The following is a 17215-nucleotide window of genomic DNA, read 5'->3' on the forward strand; positions in this document are numbered from 1 at the left end:
GTGAGAAACATGATTACTTTTATAATTTGACTCCGGTTAATGACATTCAACATGCCACTTACTACCAAAGTGTACTGTAGTCTTTAATTGTGCATAATGAGGCATTGGGACACGGAAAAAGCAAGCGACGACTCACTGTGGGAAATCAGGTCACACAATAATAACAGCACTTACGGAAGACGAAAGTGCCACTCAATATGTCTGAATACATGTTTTTGTACGTGTGAAAATATTTTTTTTGTACAGCGGCCGCCACTTATTATGTGGCGGCCGCTGTACAAAAAAACTATTTTCACACGTACAAAAAAAAATATTCAGACTTATTGAGTGGCACTATCCGTCTTCCGTATAGCACTCGTGTTTGAAGCAGCATTATTTAAAAGATACATGTACCTGTGCGACATGAATAAAAAAAAACCCACTCATTTTGTACCCTAAAATTCCTATGTGTGATCATTGCACGAATACTGCAAATTTTTCAAGTAAAGTTGTGTGCATGTTTAAATTCTACTTTTTAGTGATCTTTCCAACCATTATGATTTTGTTTCTAACAATGTTGAGACCTCTAAAGGACGCATTCTGGTCGAATTTGAAGATTTCGACTTGACATTTGTGTTTTGTTTTTTTCATTTATCTATGCAGGAATTAACTTGTTCCATCATTTCTGTGACTTTGTCAACTTGTACATCACCCAGCACCTCATGAATGATTTCTCCTTGAACTCCACCATCGTGATGTGGGACATGGTATGCTATACTTGATTTTGCAAAAACATTTATAAAATTAAGATGGACCTGAAGTTTGTAATAAAAACACTCATCCTTCCTTTGAATAATTTCTTCATTCCTTTCTCTTAAAATATATCCTTTAAAAGTCAATGTGCCTCCTTTTTACCCCTCAGCCGAGAGGCTCGAGGGGTATTGTCATCGCCTAGGGCGTCCGTCCGTCCGGATGTATGTCCGTCCGTCCGTCCGTCCGTCCGTCCGGGTAGCTTGGTTTCCGGATGATAACTTGAGTTTAAAATGTCGTTTGGGGTTGTAACTTCGGTAGGGGGTTGCCCTTGGGAGTAGGCAAGTTGGGATTGGTTTTGAGGTCAAAAGGTCAAAGGTCAAGGTCACCGTGGTGAGTTAAAGGTAAATGGTTTCCGGATGATAACTTGAGTTAGAAATGATATTTTGGTGTCTAACTTTGGTAGAGGGTTGCCCTTGGGAGTAGGCAAGTTGGGATTGGTTTTGGGGTCAAAAGGTCAAAGGTCAAGGTCACCATGGTGAGTTAAAGGTAAATGGTTTCCGGATGATAACTTGAGTTAGAAATGAGATTTTGGTGTCTAACTTTGGTAGAGGGTTACCCTTGGGAGTAGGCAAGTTGGGATTGGTTTTGAGGTCAAAAGGTCAAAGGTCAAGGTCACCGTGGTGAGTTAAAGGTAAATGGTTTCCTGATGATAACTTGAGTTAGAAATGAGATTTTGGTGTCTAACTTTGGTAGAGGGTTGCCCTTGGTGTTAGGCAAGTTGGGATTGGTTTTGGGGTCAAAAGGTCAAAGGTCAAGGTCACCATGGTGAGTTAAAGATAAATGGTTACAGGATGATAATTGAGTTAGAAATGAGATTTTGGGGTCTAACTTTTGTAGAGGGTTACTCTTGGGAGTAGGCAAGTTGGGATTGGTTTTGGGGTCACAAGGTCAAAGGTCAAGGTCAGCATGGTGAATTCAAGGTAAATGGTTTCCGGATGATAACTTGAGTTAGAAATAAGATTTTTATGTCTAACTTTGGTAGGGTGTTGCCCTTGGGAGTAGGCAAGTTGGGATTGGTTTTGGGGTCAAAAGGTCAAAGGTCAAGGTCACCGTGGTGAGTTAAATGTTAATGGTTCCCGGATGATAACCTGACTCTGGCTGAGGGGTTTCAACAGCAACGCTGTTATTTTTTATAGACATATTTGGGGTAGACATATCTGGGGTGCGTTTCACTTACGTTTATGTGTTTGCGTTTGCGAACGTGCCAACCCCAAATGGAAGGATAATGTTCTCAAAAAGTGTCGTTGAAATTGCAGCACACTGAAAGCCTATTCTACAAATGTCACAGAGCAGTTATCAGCTTTTAAAAGTCCTCAAAAAATTGATTGTGACAGGAAGTGAAATTATGCCAGTTATGCATGAAATTACCGGCGAACGGCAAATTTCAGTCCGATAGGAACACTACTTTCATTATGTGTGTCGGCCAGTTTTGGGATACCTAGCTTACGACTCGGGAAGACCATTGCTAACATTGCAATCAGTTGGTGCCCCTCTTGCGTAAACGTTGCCAGTGTTGTCAAATAAAATTTGGCCCAAGATGTCAATTTCATGATGCTGCTTAACAGACACCACAATTGTAGTGCTATGGGTTCCGAGCACAAGTACCCCCTCAACGGTAAGAAAAGGAGAGTTGGGGGAGACCACTGGGAGAGACATTTGAACGCATTGCTGGTAAAGCATAAGGCTCACATAATGACGCTATGGATTTTATGCACTTGCAGAAGAAAATAAGTTGTGCGTACTTTGCGCTATACGTGCGTGAACCAGTATGCGCACGTGATGTTTCCCACATGTGCTCTCGAAGTTATACAATCGGTCGCTCTCTTGTCGTGCTGGCAGACAGAACCGCTGTCAGAAATTTGTCATAATCGTAAGCACTGTTTCATGTTGTGTATGTGCTAACAGTTGCACAAACATGGAAATTTCTATTGTATGTCACTTTTAGTTTAGCATTTTCTCCTATAACGTTTGCATGCCTTTTGCTGTGCTTGCTGCTTACGGTCTCGATGAAATAAACCGAGGCTGTGTTGGCAAGTACCTATGTGCTTAGTTGCACCAGGAAATGGCAACCACAATTCTGATTATTCTGTCTTCTCTTTGTCTTCTCTCTGCAGAGCAACATGAGATATATTGATCTCTTTCAGGATACCTGGGCTGCTTTCTCCAATCGTCCCATTGCCAGACTGAACGACTGGAGTGGGAAAAAGGTGTGGGTCTTTAACTGATATTTAACAGAGGCGATTTCCAAACCGCGGCTGCGTCTCAGCTTTGGCGTGAAGAGATTTAAAACCCCTGACTTAGGAGACTCAGGCTCAGGATGTGTCCAGTTTTCTTCTTCAGAACAGATACTTCAAATTTTTTTTAAATGAGGTCAAAGTTTAGTATATTCCTGTTTGGTTTTGGACTTTTAACAGGCTTCTAAGTGGTAATGAAGAAAGATATGAAACCATAGCTGGAGCTGCAGTGGGTGTTTGGAAAAGTTCCTAGTGTTTGGCAGATATGTTTTTAAGAAGATGAACTTGATTCAAGGACAACTTACCACCATGAGACATACATGTGTACATGGTATATAATTCCATACACCGTTGTCTTTTTGTTTATCAGGTATGCTTCCGTGATGCAGTCTGCGCTCTTCCCCCCAGGATGATCCGAGGGTTCTTCTACAACATGCCTGTCATCCCAGATACCTACGGCAGCAGTCTGATGCGATCCTTCTCCCAGCACGTCCTCCATCGACTTGGGATCCAGCAGAAGGGGCCATTGGTGAGTTATCTTACATGTCATCTGGCAGGGTTGTAATGGGTCATATTCTGAGCTTCAGTTGAGTGTTTCAAAGGAAATGGAACTTATTGTCTGAGGCTTGCTTTCCTCATCCATTGATCTGCTCGCCTTCAGAAAAAAAATTCAGTACCTTCTTGTGAATCATTCTGTATTCTGTCATTCTGTTCCAGAAAACTGGGAAAGTACGGGTGACGATTTTGGACAGGAAGGCTGCCCACAGGAATATTGTCAACCAGAAGGAGGTAGGCCTATGGAGAAGTCAGCTCTTTCTAGATTCATTTGTAGTGAAATGTGATCAACAGCAGGCTGAATGAAGAACTTTTCAACCCTTCAGTTTTTTTTTTTCAACAATGCAGTCCAGTGCAGCCAAGCCCTATCACATCCCACCCCAACCCAACCCAACCCAATCCCACCCAAAACAACCCAACCCAACCTATCCCACCCCACCCAACCCACCCTAACCGATCCTGCCCAACCCAACTCAACCCAGCCAAACCCAACCCAACCCAGCCAACCCCAACCCCAACCCAACCCAACCCTACCTAACCCAACCCTACCCTACCCAACCCAACCCAACCCAGCCAAACTCAGCCAAGCCCAACCCCGCCCAACCAAACCCAACCCAACCCAGCCAACCCCAACCCAACCCAACCCAACCCAACCCAACCCTACCCAACCCAACCCAACCCTACTCTACCCAACCCAACCCAACTCAACCCAACCCAACCCAACCCAGCCAAACTCAGCCAAGCCCAACCCCGCCCAACCAAACCCAGCCCAGCCCAGCCCAGCCCAGCCCAGCCCAGCCCAACCCAACCTAACCCAACCCAACCCAACCCAACCCTACCCTACCCAACCCAACCCAACCCAGCCAAACTCAGCCAAGCCCAACCCCGCCCAACCAAACCCAACCCAGCCCATCCTAACCCAACCCAACCCGACCCAACCCAACCCAACCTAACTCAACTTACCCCAACATATCGTACCAATTCAGTTCCAAACCCAACTTTAACCAAACGATATCCTTTATCTTTGAAGGCTCACCTTTGGTGAATAAGAAACTGTGGTATGTATCCCAAGCTATCGGATCAGTGCATGCTACACTGGCACATTCTAAACCCATAGTTTTACATGTCTTCATTGTCTGAACCTTGGACATCACCAAATGATATGCATTTCTGGAGAACATCATTGTTCAAAAACTCACAAGTTATCTTTTTTCCTTTTTAAGTTTTAAGTCCTGTGCTCCCTTCTCATAATCTGTGTTCCTCCATGTTGCAACTTTGATTCATCCTCATGTATACAGCAATCCGGATTTGTACTGGGATGTTTCCATGCCTGAATGCCCGTCACACATGCGTTTGGTATAGCTGTGAACCCATCACTAAAAGGGAGGGCATTTTCGGAAATACCAAAGCGAGCTTTGAAGTGTCCCAGTAAGGAACCAAAAAACCAATTGTTGTGCTGCCCTCACATGAAAAATATCAGGAGGGTCGGTCGGTCGGGGAGTTTTTTTGTTTTGAAAGGCCACTTTAGTTGCCAGTTCCCCTCTACCAACGTACACGAAACGTTTAGGCTCGGCTACATGTACTGCACGTGGCAACTATACTGTGTATATAATGTACAGTGCATGTGCATACATGTACACATGTATACGATGTGTGCAGTAAATCACACCACATGCCCCAGGCGATCGGCCTCAGTTACACTTACAAAAGAAGGTAAATGCGGTAAATACGACCTGTACTACCATTTAGGTATGTACATTTGGTACAAAATGCAAAATTATGGCATAACAAAGAAAGAGTAATGGCAAGGTTGAGGTTTATATGATTTTTTTTTTTTCAAGAGAAAAAAAACCCCAAACGGCTTGGGATTTCCAGATTTTTGGGTCGGTTGGGTATTAAGGACAACACAACAGCTTGAAATTTTTGGCATCATGGTGGAAAGTCAGCCCAGTAAATAAACAAAAATTAAACACCTCGGAGTTCATTTTGTGATGATAGACACACTAAATTTGTTCCACTGGCACTGTCTAACAGTGGTGTAATTTCCTCCTTTGACGGCAACACTCTGTAGAATTAGGAATCCGCTGTTGTAGTGCATGTGTAGGATGGGTGTATGAAGACATTTGTTAACGAGTAATACTCATGTGACCTTTCATCACAAAATGAGCTTAAAGTCAGACTTTTGAAAAAGAATTGAGATATTTATTTATTTGGATTCTGCAGAACAGTAGCTTTCCAATGATATACAACGTTTAGGGGTGCTGAGTTCAGTAACGGAAATATAGACCACCAACTTACTTAAAGTTGTAAAACTGATTCTTGAGAAAATGGCATTTTAAAAATCCTGCAGTTTAGTTATTTAACAGTGAATAAACAGTCAACTCCTGAAACGGGATGACATTTTTTTAAAAGATATTTGACAGAACCAAAAAAATTGAGAAAGGTAAAAGAGGACTTACAGATTGCGGTTAACCTGGAAACAAAACAATTGACCACCCCTTCAAATTTTGGTTTTGCCCCACTGTACTGCAAAATGGCAATTTCTGACTTTAAGCTCATTTTGTGGTAATAGGTCACATACTTTCTTGCTGTGATTGACAAAGTTTCAAATCTGACTTGAAGGAGAAGTGGAATTCATGTACATGTAATAACAGATTTCTTTATCAAGTCTAGGCAGAGATACATACATGTGTATATGTCATATAGGAAACTCGTACCTGTATGTTCTTGGTACCTTGATGTAGCCAGTTCATCTTAGTTCACGGTTTTCTGTGAAACATGGTGTATCACATTCCAGTTATCATATTCTAATTATTGCCCTGCTTGGCATTCCATACATTTCCCATCACCATGCATGTGTAGTGCCAACAAGTCAACCTCAACAAAACCTCATCCCTGAAGTGTACATGTATGTGTTTTTTTTCCCCGTGTCTTTTTTTTTTTTGTAGTTAGTGGAAGCTCTGCGTGAAGATCCTAGCTATGAAGTACAAGTTGTGGTGTACAAGTGAGTTTTTGTCTAATTCTGTTTAATTTGAAGCTTCTTTGCCTCAAAACAATTTCCCCTGAATATTGTGATTGTATTTTTATTAGCTTGGCATTTATCATGTGGTTTGCTTAGCAGGGGTAAAGTTGGCAGTGATGCATGAAAGGACACATATATGCACTTGTTGTTAAATTTGCAAAGAATGTAGTTTCCTGGCGTTCCTTGTTGGTTGTGCACAAAGTCTATGGAGAGTCAAGAAGAATTTCAAAGTATTTTCTAACAAAGTGGGGAATGTTTCTCAGTCCCAGATTCATTTCTTATCATTTTTGCAATAACTGACCTTCATTGAGATGATATATGATGAAAAAAATGGTGCCAGGATGCAACATTCTTAATTTTATATCAAGCCCCAAAGGGGCCAATTGTCAAGAAGTTACTCGGCGAACAATATTTACTAGCTAGTGTTCATTGATCATGGGTCCTGGAGATTCGTCCATGGGCTCCGTGCACAAGTACCCCCTCAATGGTCAGAAAGGGAGAGTTGGGGGAGACCACTGGGAGAGACATTCAAACTACTGCATGCGGCCCAATTTCATAGAGCTGCTTAAGCAGAAAATTTGCTTAAGCACGAAAAAACATTGCTTAGTAAAATTTAGGTTACCGGCCAAAACTCCATGTGATGTACATTGCTTGTGACTGGTATTTAGCTGTTGTTTACTGAGCATAACAATCGCATGGAGTTTTGGCCGGTAACCTGATTTTATTAAGCAAGACGTTTTTGTGCTTAAGCAAATTGGGTGCTTAAGCAGCTCTATGAAATTGGCCCCTGCAGCAGCTGGTCTTTATACAAAGACTGGATAGCGTACAGAAAGCCGCAGAAGAAAGCCATTTGAAGCCATATTGGGGAGACTGGCTGGTGATCTATAAAGGACAATTGTCATCTTTATCTTTATAATATCGTGGTTCACCTGATGTACCGTTTGTCCACCACCACTGACCACTGCTCACAATTTTTCAAACATGGTGGTTTACTTTTTGAATGACCCAGTTCGCTTTTTTGCGTGTAGAATGTTCGTATATCGGCGCCCGTTTTTGAAAGATCATGGACGTGCTGGTCAAAATGCAAATTCAACTGTTTGACTGGTGTATGGGCATCCGCTATCCAGTCTTTATTTAGAGATCAGTGATTGAAACGCATTACTGACCACGCCTGACGCTCACGCGGTGACACCATGGATTTGTGCAGATTCAGAATAAAATTAGTGGTGCGTACTTCGCGGTATATGCAAACGTGAAAAGCAGACGACGTTTTCTTGGTTTATTTTATCAAGTGAAATTCTTATAGTTTTGAAATCTCTTTGTTTTTTCTTCATAGCCATTCCCTGACGTTTTTGCAGCAAATTGAGGTAGGTCACTATATATCGGCATGTGTGTGGTTGTTTGGGATGGCGATTGCTGCAAGTATTGCGGGAATGTTTGCACTGAGAACAGTGAAGATTGTTGATTAAATTCAACATTGTTTATATTTTCTAGATTGAAAACATTGTTTGCCAGATATTAATTGGTTTAATCACACCGTGCAAGTGTGTAGAATATTCATAAGCTCACTGAGTGAAAGACAAACCAACTTTAGACAAAATTATAAATTAATTTATTTTCCCCTTACATGTATGTTTAGATCACTCATAACAGTGACATCTTCATTGGGATGCACGGTGCTGGTCTGACCCACTTGCTCTTCCTCCCAGATTGGGCCGCCATCTTTGAAGTGTAAGTTAAAACAAACAGCAAAAGCTAAAACTTTCCTTTTTGTATCTGTTGTGATTTCAATCAGACCACCCATACTGATTTTCTAGAGATACTGAGCAAAATTATAACAGTTTAAATGTTCAATCAAAATTCAAAATTCCGATGGCTGTTTGAAGTACAGAGTGGCTTGTTCTTAAATAGTTTCCCAACTTTTCCGAGAGAAAAATAGGCTTGTGTCCCATCCGTACATAAACCTTGAGAGTGGTACCTGAAATTGTATTGAAGTGTACAGTTTACCCAGTTGTTGAACATGAATAATTAATGATGACGTCATGATGACGGCAATGTTCGAGGGACAACTGCAGATGCTTGTCTAAGTGTGTGCCGAGTATAAAGGCAATCGGATTGATTTTAGTGGCCAAAGTTTCGGTAACAAAAATACGTGTACAAATGCTATGGGCAAAAATTACTGAAAAAGAAAAAAAAAAAATCTTAACAAAAACAAAGGCTGTTTCGGCTGGTTGCCGAAACAGCCAATAATATTGTGCCTATACATACAAGGCATTGTTTTTTTACCAATGTCCTGAATTTTTTTTAAATATTTCCCCGGTTCAGTACGAGATCAGCATAATCTGGTCTCTACCCTCACAGGCACCCATTTATGGTGGAGGCAGGCAATTATAGTAAAGTGTCTTGCTCAAGAACACAAACACCATGCTCCCCGTTGGGGTTCCAACCCACACACCATCCTATATGTATCTGACACTGCAGCCATTATACAACGGCCATTTTCTCCACTGCAGGTTTTAACGCACCAAGTCTATTGTCCATTCATTTTTTAAAGATATGGTCCATCATTTGTAATTTGTGCATTTTGTTCGTTTGAAGCAACAAAAGTGCTCAAAATCTAATGAAGGATACTGAACAACTAACCTGATGAAGTTTCAGCTCAGCTTCAGCTGTATATTCCGAGAAAAACAGCATTCTAGGATCTCAATTTCAAATCAAAAGTTGCTGAATCATGTTTTGAAGTGGGCCTGAATTCAGCGTCCGAGACACGTTCTCACTGAGTCGGTTGCAGCTATACGCGATACCGCACACTGATCCAACGAATTATAGCAAACCGCACGCGCGTGTGCGTCGTGCCAATGCTTGCGCGTGCTTCGCCGAATAACAAAACGAACTACTAATTTAAATTTTCCTACGGTGCGTCTTAAGACGCACCGTTGGAAAGGCCTTCTTTCGTTGATTACTTGAAAATGACAGCTTGCCAGAAAGAGTAACTTCACAGGGAGTTTAGTCCCCTTAATATCTTTCAACCAAGTATGTTTTTCAACAATAATTACCAGTTACTTTTCGGATGGCTGCAAATGATGGACTCTGGCTTTAATAAATTGAAATTTGCAAGGTGATGCTTTCAGGTTGTTTCATTTAATAGTTTATTCCCTGCCCTGGCCTTGCAGGTGTAACTGTGAGGACAAACACTGCTACGAGGACCTTGCCAATCTCCGAGGGGTTCACTACATGACCTGGGAGAACTACAGCCTTCTCAAGAAACAAAATGAGGTAACTCCTAAAGGAGTTGTAATGAGCCAATGTTGTAACAATTCACTGAACATTGTGACTTGAGTCAAGTGATTCTAAGGCTGTCGAGTTGAGACTAGTTGAGTAAAAATCTGAGGTCGTTTGAGTGACATGCTTGCTCGAGTTGAGTCACCAGACGTCATTTGCTTGCAGTGACATGATTTACCGGCGAGAGATAAATTCATTCACCGAAAAATTTTGACTTGAGTCGGGCTCAAATCATGCCTTGGACTCGAGCCAGTTTAACTGTTTTTGATACATAGTAATAGCCAGACAGATAACATCTTCTCTTGTCATTACGTTTGCGTAAACTTGCTGCTTGTCCTGCCTATCCCACGAAAAGAGTAGAGGCAAAGCACTGTGTTTAATATTCCTTGCACTGCTGTTTGTTTTGTGTGGAGTACTGTGGCCTCGTGGTTAAGGGCACTGATTCGTGGTCTGTGGGTAAAGCTGCAGGTTGAGGGTTCGAGTCCTGGCGGGGTCATGGTGAGTGTGCCCTTGGGCAAGGCGCTTTGTCGCTCATTGCTTCTCTCCACCTAGGAGTAAATGGGTACCTGTGAGGACAGAGATGGTTATTGTGATTGAATTAGCTTCCTTGCGCCTAACAGGCTGCATCGAGCTGTATACTCCCCAGGGAGCTGAGATGGTATTTGGAATGTTTCATGTGCGCAATGAACAGGGGTTATTTTTAGGCCAACAAAAAAAATATTTGGTCTCTGGTCAGACCAAAGTTCCGGAATTGACGCGGCCACGCGGCTTTTTTTTTTTTTTTTTTTTTTTTTCTTCAAGCTTTGATTGTACAGACAAGGTAGGTACTATTTTGCCTTTTTGGTGTCCTCATGTACATTGGTGTCCTCCATAATTTGCCTTGGTGCTTTGGATCATTTGCCTTGGTGCAATTTCCCATTCCTTGGTGCTCTTTGGTAAAAAAAATTGAGGAGGTGCGGAAATAGAGGGCGCTCTTGGAGCTACCGCAGAACATTTTGGAAAAAAAAAGATCGACGCGCATGATTAAAATCGACGCGCGCGCTGACCAGAGACCGACTTATTTTTTGTTTGGCCTAATAATGATGTAGTGCCTTGAGAACCAGTCCTGGTGGATACGTGCGCTTTATAAATATCCACTATTATGATTAATTCATTTTTTGACGATTCATTTCTTTGGCAGGTTCTTCATCCGTCCCTGAAGAAACCTCACCCGAAATTCTGTGACTATTTTTTTGACAAGGACGAGTTTGTACGTCTGGTCAAAAAGGCCCATCTTCACGTCAGTTCTCATGACAGATTCCAGCGAGAGGTAGCCCTACGTGATGAACTTTGACGACCCTTGAGACTGATAATTCTTTTAATTTCTACTTTATTTTACTGTCTTTTTGATATGATATTTGAGAGGTTAAGTGACATGTTTTGCTATACACATATAAGGCAATGCGTTCAGGAAGATTTTCATTCCTGTTCATATACTCAGAAAATAATATGAAACATTGCATTTAATACAATCAGTGTACCTTAGCCGTTTTTAAACAAATGCAAAAACCTAAATAATAAATTATATCCTGAGGTTTAATGAGATATGTTTCTCAAGTCCATGATTGTGACAGATTACGTGAACTCTAATTATACATGTGCATTATTCTCAACCATGTGAGAAATGAAGGTTTTTCTCATTCAATCGGTGTTGCGTACAGCAAGCTAGCAGCAGTGTTGCGTTTGTTGCGCATTGGGGCTTATGTTTTGTGATGTTGACGTGCGCATCCGTGACTCACAGGGTCTACAGGGTGGTGCAAAAAGAAGGAAACCCATTTTTCAAGGCAATTTTATCCTACTGACTTAACTTATTTGAAATTATGGTCTTCAATCGTACATGGCAAAAAAATCTTTAAAAAAATCGCAAGAATAGTTTTGTTATGCTTATTTGAATACAAGTCAACAAAATCACTGTTGTCCACGTGTAAGTCTAGTGTAGTGTTTTTGTCTTCAAATCAAGTTCCGGAGCTCAGTCAAGCAGATGGAATAAAGCCGTCCGTGGACAAACAGGTTTGGCACATGAATTGTATAAAACTACAATATCTCATAGACAAAACATGCATTTGCAATCATTTTTTCGTCACTTATGTTTAAAGATCAATATTTTAATACCGTTAAATTTGAATACTTGAAATATGCTCAACAAGTAGGTGAAAATTGCTGTCAAAAGTGGGTTCCTTCTTTTTGCACCATCCTGTAGTTGTACGTATTCTTGGGAAAAACAATGGTCAGACATTAGACTATGTTTCACCGTTAAATGTAAGCTATTTCTCGAAAGGCAAACACAATTTTTGCTCAACTTGTGTACCATAAGTGCATTCTAAAGTTGGTGAAGGAATTGTGATACTTCCAACTTTATTTTGCAGGCTCGTTTTGTCCAAACAGTTCAGTTGTAACTAATTTTACCCCTTGACATTTTTATGCCAAGACATGCACTGGAAAAAATGTTGCAACCCTGCCACTTTTTTCTTCATATAAAATCTCAATGAAGGTCATTCATTGCAAAAATGATAAGACATGAATCTGGGACTGAGATACATTTCCAATTATGTTAGGAAATACTTAGACAATTGTCTTGACTCTCTGTAGACTTTGTACACAATCGCGGAAGTTGCTTCGGTTTGCAACATTTTTTTTCCATGCACTTTAAGTTTGTTTACATCTATACCAGTTATTGGTCTGTACTTGTTTTTTTAGGATTAAAGCGCATCTTTTACAGTACATTCCACTTCCAAGAGGCTTTTTCTATTCAAAGATTTTCCAATTTTGTGTTCCTTTTGTATTAACATTTGGAAAAAGTAAGATTTTGTTCAGTCAAATGATTCTTTTGTTTCTACTGCCTTTTGTATCCTTCAATGCAGGGATGTGTTAATTCTATAGATCTTATGCTTAGTGTCCATCTTACAAGAGGGCAACTTTTGTTGTTCAGTAACATGAATGCACAAAAGGCTCGCTCATGCATATCTCAGCAAAACAAAGGTACTGCCCTCTAAGATGGCTGCTACGCGTCTATATGTATGGATTTATTCTATTTTGTATTCAATAAATATGCAAAAAATCAGATGCAATCATTTCTGTTTAAAAAGGGGCTAGCGGACAAAAGAAACTCTATTAAACCTCAAAGACACAATTGCTGCCAGTTAAATTAGCCTGTTTATTGGCAATGTCATCAGTACGTCTGCACCAGTTCGCAGGATGTCACCAGTTCAGGTCCCATTCATGCAGCACGTTAATTTGTTCATGGGCCCTTGAGAAAACCTAATGCACAGTACTGTTAGATTTGGGAATGACAAAACCAGGACTCGTTTTTCTAATTACATATAACCAATTTTAACATCTGTGTCTTTTCTTTTAAATACATGTGGAGTGTTGTGGCTTCGTGGCCTGGAGCATTGAACTCATGGTCTGCAGTTAATTCTGCAGCTCGTGGGTTCGAGTCCAGCCTGGGGTTGTGGTGCGTGTGCCCTTGGTCAAGGCACTTTGTCACTCATTGCTTCTCCCCACCAAGGAGTAAATTGGCACCTGTGAGGGCAGAGATGGTTATTGTGATTGAATTAGCTTCCTTGGGCCTAACAGGCAGCATCGAGCAGTATACTCCCCAGGGAGCTGAGATTGTCTTTCGGAATGTTTCATTGGCTCGATGATCTGGGGTAATAATAATGTAAAGCGCTTTGATCTTAGTTAAAAGTGCTATACATGTATAAGTATCCGTCATTAATGTGTAAAGAGATTTGTGTCGGTTATTTGTCAACCAAAGCTCTTTAGCCATAACTCACTCCATTGAAACAAGTTCCATTTTTTCCCACTGGTTGGAAAACTGATCCGTAATGTTGTCATTTAAGGGCAACATGTCATTCACCATCAATCCCTGTTGTATCAATTCAAGGCTTTTTTTTTTACACGAGATCTGAAGGTGTATATACAAATTTCTATTTTTGATATTCATGTAAAAACAGTGTTTTTCTTACGTTTTTTATTTGACAAGTGTACTGATTTATAATATAAGAATGAAGTATTATAGTGATTGGACAAAAAAAATTATTAAATTTTATTTGCCGAGTGTACTGATTCATAATATAAAATTAAAGTATGGTGATTGAACACTAAATATGATCGAACTTTGTCCATGCTTTTGATGGCAGTTTTGTGACTTGATCCCACAAAATTAGTCTTAAAGGGAATGTACAACATTTGCTTTTGGTGCAGTTTTCAGAAATAAATGGATTTGGAAGATTAGTATGTTATAGCAAATATTGTTACACTGACTTGTTTCAAGTTTTGGGTTCGGAGATGCTGGAAAAACCAAGAAAACCAATCATATTCTTGTAGTCTGGTTCCCTGACCCCACTTAAGATGAAATGGAGCAATTTATAGATTTTGGGGAATTGTAAGATCAGAGAATCAGTCTAGCAGGCTTGTAGTCTCCACAAGTGTGTAATCAATTGCAAAGAAAATGCAGACAAACTAAATATGAAAAATTAGGAGCACTTTTTGAAAAAAGCCAGTTTTCGCCGACGCTGGTCGGCCGACCAGTGTTGGAAAATACAGTTTTTCTTGAAAATGTCAGGACACCAGGAGCCACAACTTTACAGGATGCTTTAGACTGTCATTCCCTAACAATCCAGTAAGATTTTTCGTGATAATTTGATCATGTCGGTTTTTTTGGTGTTTGCAAATGTATCTTCTCGTTTAAAAAGCTTACTTGGGTCACAGATTGCATTGGTGCTAAATACCCCGTGAAATTGTTCCCTCTGGCTTGATGTTATTTCGGAGAAATCAAGAAAAATTTCCAGTCGATTGACTGATTTTTGGAATAAAGAATGCTATTGACGGAATTGTGTTCCGTGATCTAGAGATTGAGCGTGGTTTGTCACTGCTTTCTGAAACGGTATTGAGCTGAAACTTCAACAGGTTAGGTTTTAAACATGCTTTATTTCTTTCTCTTATTTTTTTTGGGGGGGATTTTGAGTGGTGTTAAGGAGCAAAGGGCAGACTCTGTTCTTCATTTTGAAACCTTTAGATTTGCAGTGATGTTCGGGTATTGTTCGGCCCCCCCCCCCTCCGCTTGTGCGCTCTGGGACCTGCTTTATTAGTCTTGCCTTGTTTTTCTTTTTAATACGGGTTTAAGATTAGTCATCCACACTTGTTTAATTGGTTTGTATTCCATTAAACTAAAGCTTTATAATATGCAATCATTTTTTTTTTACCATATCATGACAATTGATTCGGCAGTTTTTTAACTGTAAATGCAGCATGAGTGCGTTCGATTACTAACCCCAGCTTACTCGCGCCTGGCTCCTCGCGTAATGACAGACATGCGCAGTGGAGCTAAATAAACGAACGGTTTCGGGTAAAGTATTCGTCGCCAGGATTTTCCAAAAAAAATCCTGTTTTTCTCAACATATTCTCCATTTATCAGTTTTAGAGGGGTGTAGGGACATTTTGCCCCCCCCATTAAATTTACACCAATATGACTTCTCGCCTCTTTTCTCTTCTTTTTTTTCTCTTTTTTTTTCTTCTTCCTTTTTTTTGCTTCTCCAGGAGGGGGGGGGGGGGGGAAGTTGCAACCTGACGCCACTTTTTTCTTAGTATATCATCTCAATTAAGGTCATTCATTGCAAAAATGATGATAAGACATGAATCTGGGACTGAGAAATATTTCCAATTTTGTTAGGAAAAGTTTTCTTGACTCTCCATAGACTTTTTATACAATTGCGGAAGTGGCGTCAGGTCCCAGACTGCATCCGAATCAATTAACTCTAGAGCATGCACGTCCACGCCCAGTGAAAATACGCAGGGACGCGCTGACAATAATTCGTAGCCGTAGCTCCGTGCATATCGCGTAGTACGGCGCTCCATGAGTGCCATCCACTTATTTATATACTGAGATAATTTATCACGCCATGTTGACAAATTGCGGAAAGTAAGGCGACTTAATCACCTAAATTATCTCGTCAAGTCGACTTCCGGAAGTCGAGATGACGACTTGTCGAGATAAATTATCTAGCTAAGCCGACTTCCAGAAGTCGAGATGACTACTTGTCAAGATGAATTATTTAGTCAAGTCGACTTCCCGAAGTCGACATGACTACTTGCCGGGATCAATCATCCCTAAGTCGACTTCAACGAATTCTAGATGACGACTTGTCGAGATGAATGTTCTCGCTAAATCGACTTCCCGAAGTTGACATGACAACTTGTGGAGAAGTGTTAACCCGCCAAGTTGACTTACGGAAATCGAGAAGACGACTGCCGAGATAAATTATTTTGAGTTTCACCTCGAAAACTAAATTTGCTTTTCAATTGATCTTTTTTTAGCAATATGAAACTTATTCACTTTTGGATGAGACATCGGTCTCAATATCACTGTGACGTTATTCTGATGTCATCAAGTGTGAAATTACAAGCGATTTTAGATCCCAAATCGACCTAAATCGCTAATGCTGAGAAAATCCCTCGGGAAGAATAAAATACATTTTCTCAAACATTTATGCAACTTCCCAAGAACCTAAACCGCGTCCCCATTATTAAGTTTAAGAAACTTTCCTCCTCGACGATAGAAACCGGAAAAAAACAAAATGTTAAAAAGAAAGTAATTATTTTGTTGTGACTAGGGTTAAACCAAATTCTGGTGGGCCGGTGGGTGAGGGGGGGGGGGCACCTGGGTGCACATAATTTTCAATGGAGCGCGGAAGGCAAATGACATATTTTTGTTCATTTTAAGATTTTCAATGGGGACGCGCGCCGGGGGGGGGGGGGGGTAACAGACATTCGTTGTTGAAAAGGTCCACTGTGTGGTGAAAAGGTCCACTTCATGGTAAAAAGTACTTTTTTCCACCAGGCCTTATCGCCATTTTGTTGTTGCAGAACAGTGTCCCCAAAAAACCTCTCTTGCTGTGGTTAACATGTTGAAATGGTAACCGCAGAATCTGAATCTTACGTACACAGAAGTAAGATCGTGTAACATTTCATTTGACTCCAAAGATATTAATTGATCTACCAGAAAGCAAAATAAAATATGCACGTGGCACTTAATCGGATTGCTCTAATTTTTGTCACGTTTTTTGGACTTCGAATTGTGTTTGTTTGTTGTTTGTATTTTGATGACATCATACTGATGTAAAAAAAATAGTCAGATGACTCATTTTGAGTTAAAATGGAAATCTGCATATAGTGGCAATAAAGAAAGACAAGGCAAGCCTAGCCAAGCTTTTCCCAAATCACACAAACAAAATTATATTCGACCGGTTCCAAATGGCTATTCACTGTAGGCCTGTGTGTGCCTCTGTGT

The 17215-nt window shown here is 40.6% G+C and overlaps 1 protein-coding gene across 2 annotated transcripts in view; it reads left to right on the top strand.

Moving 5' to 3' along the window:
* The window catches only part of LOC119726662 (EGF domain-specific O-linked N-acetylglucosamine transferase-like), a 25379-nt gene extending 13706 nt beyond the window's left edge, over positions 1-11673 (top strand). The window contains exons 8-16 of one of the 2 annotated variants that reach the window (XM_038198435.1): positions 643-746; positions 2907-2999; positions 3397-3555; positions 3744-3815; positions 6530-6585; positions 7940-7970; positions 8243-8334; positions 9777-9879; positions 11066-11218. In XM_038198435.1, coding sequence (XP_038054363.1) covers positions 643-746; positions 2907-2999; positions 3397-3555; positions 3744-3815; positions 6530-6585; positions 7940-7970; positions 8243-8334; positions 9777-9879; positions 11066-11218 — 863 coding nt within the window. Of the gene's footprint in view, positions 1-642; positions 747-2906; positions 3000-3396; positions 3556-3743; positions 3816-6529; positions 6586-7939; positions 7971-8242; positions 8335-9776; positions 9880-11065 lie in introns of both variants that reach the window. The other variant, XM_038198436.1, reaches the window with a different exon arrangement.
* The last annotated feature ends 5542 nt before the right edge of the window (positions 11674-17215 follow it).

The sequence above is a fragment of the Patiria miniata genome, unplaced genomic scaffold (assembly GCF_015706575.1).
Source record: "Patiria miniata isolate m_02_andy unplaced genomic scaffold, ASM1570657v1 HiC_scaffold_2, whole genome shotgun sequence".
NCBI classification, from domain to species: Eukaryota; Metazoa; Echinodermata; class Asteroidea; order Valvatida; family Asterinidae; genus Patiria; species Patiria miniata.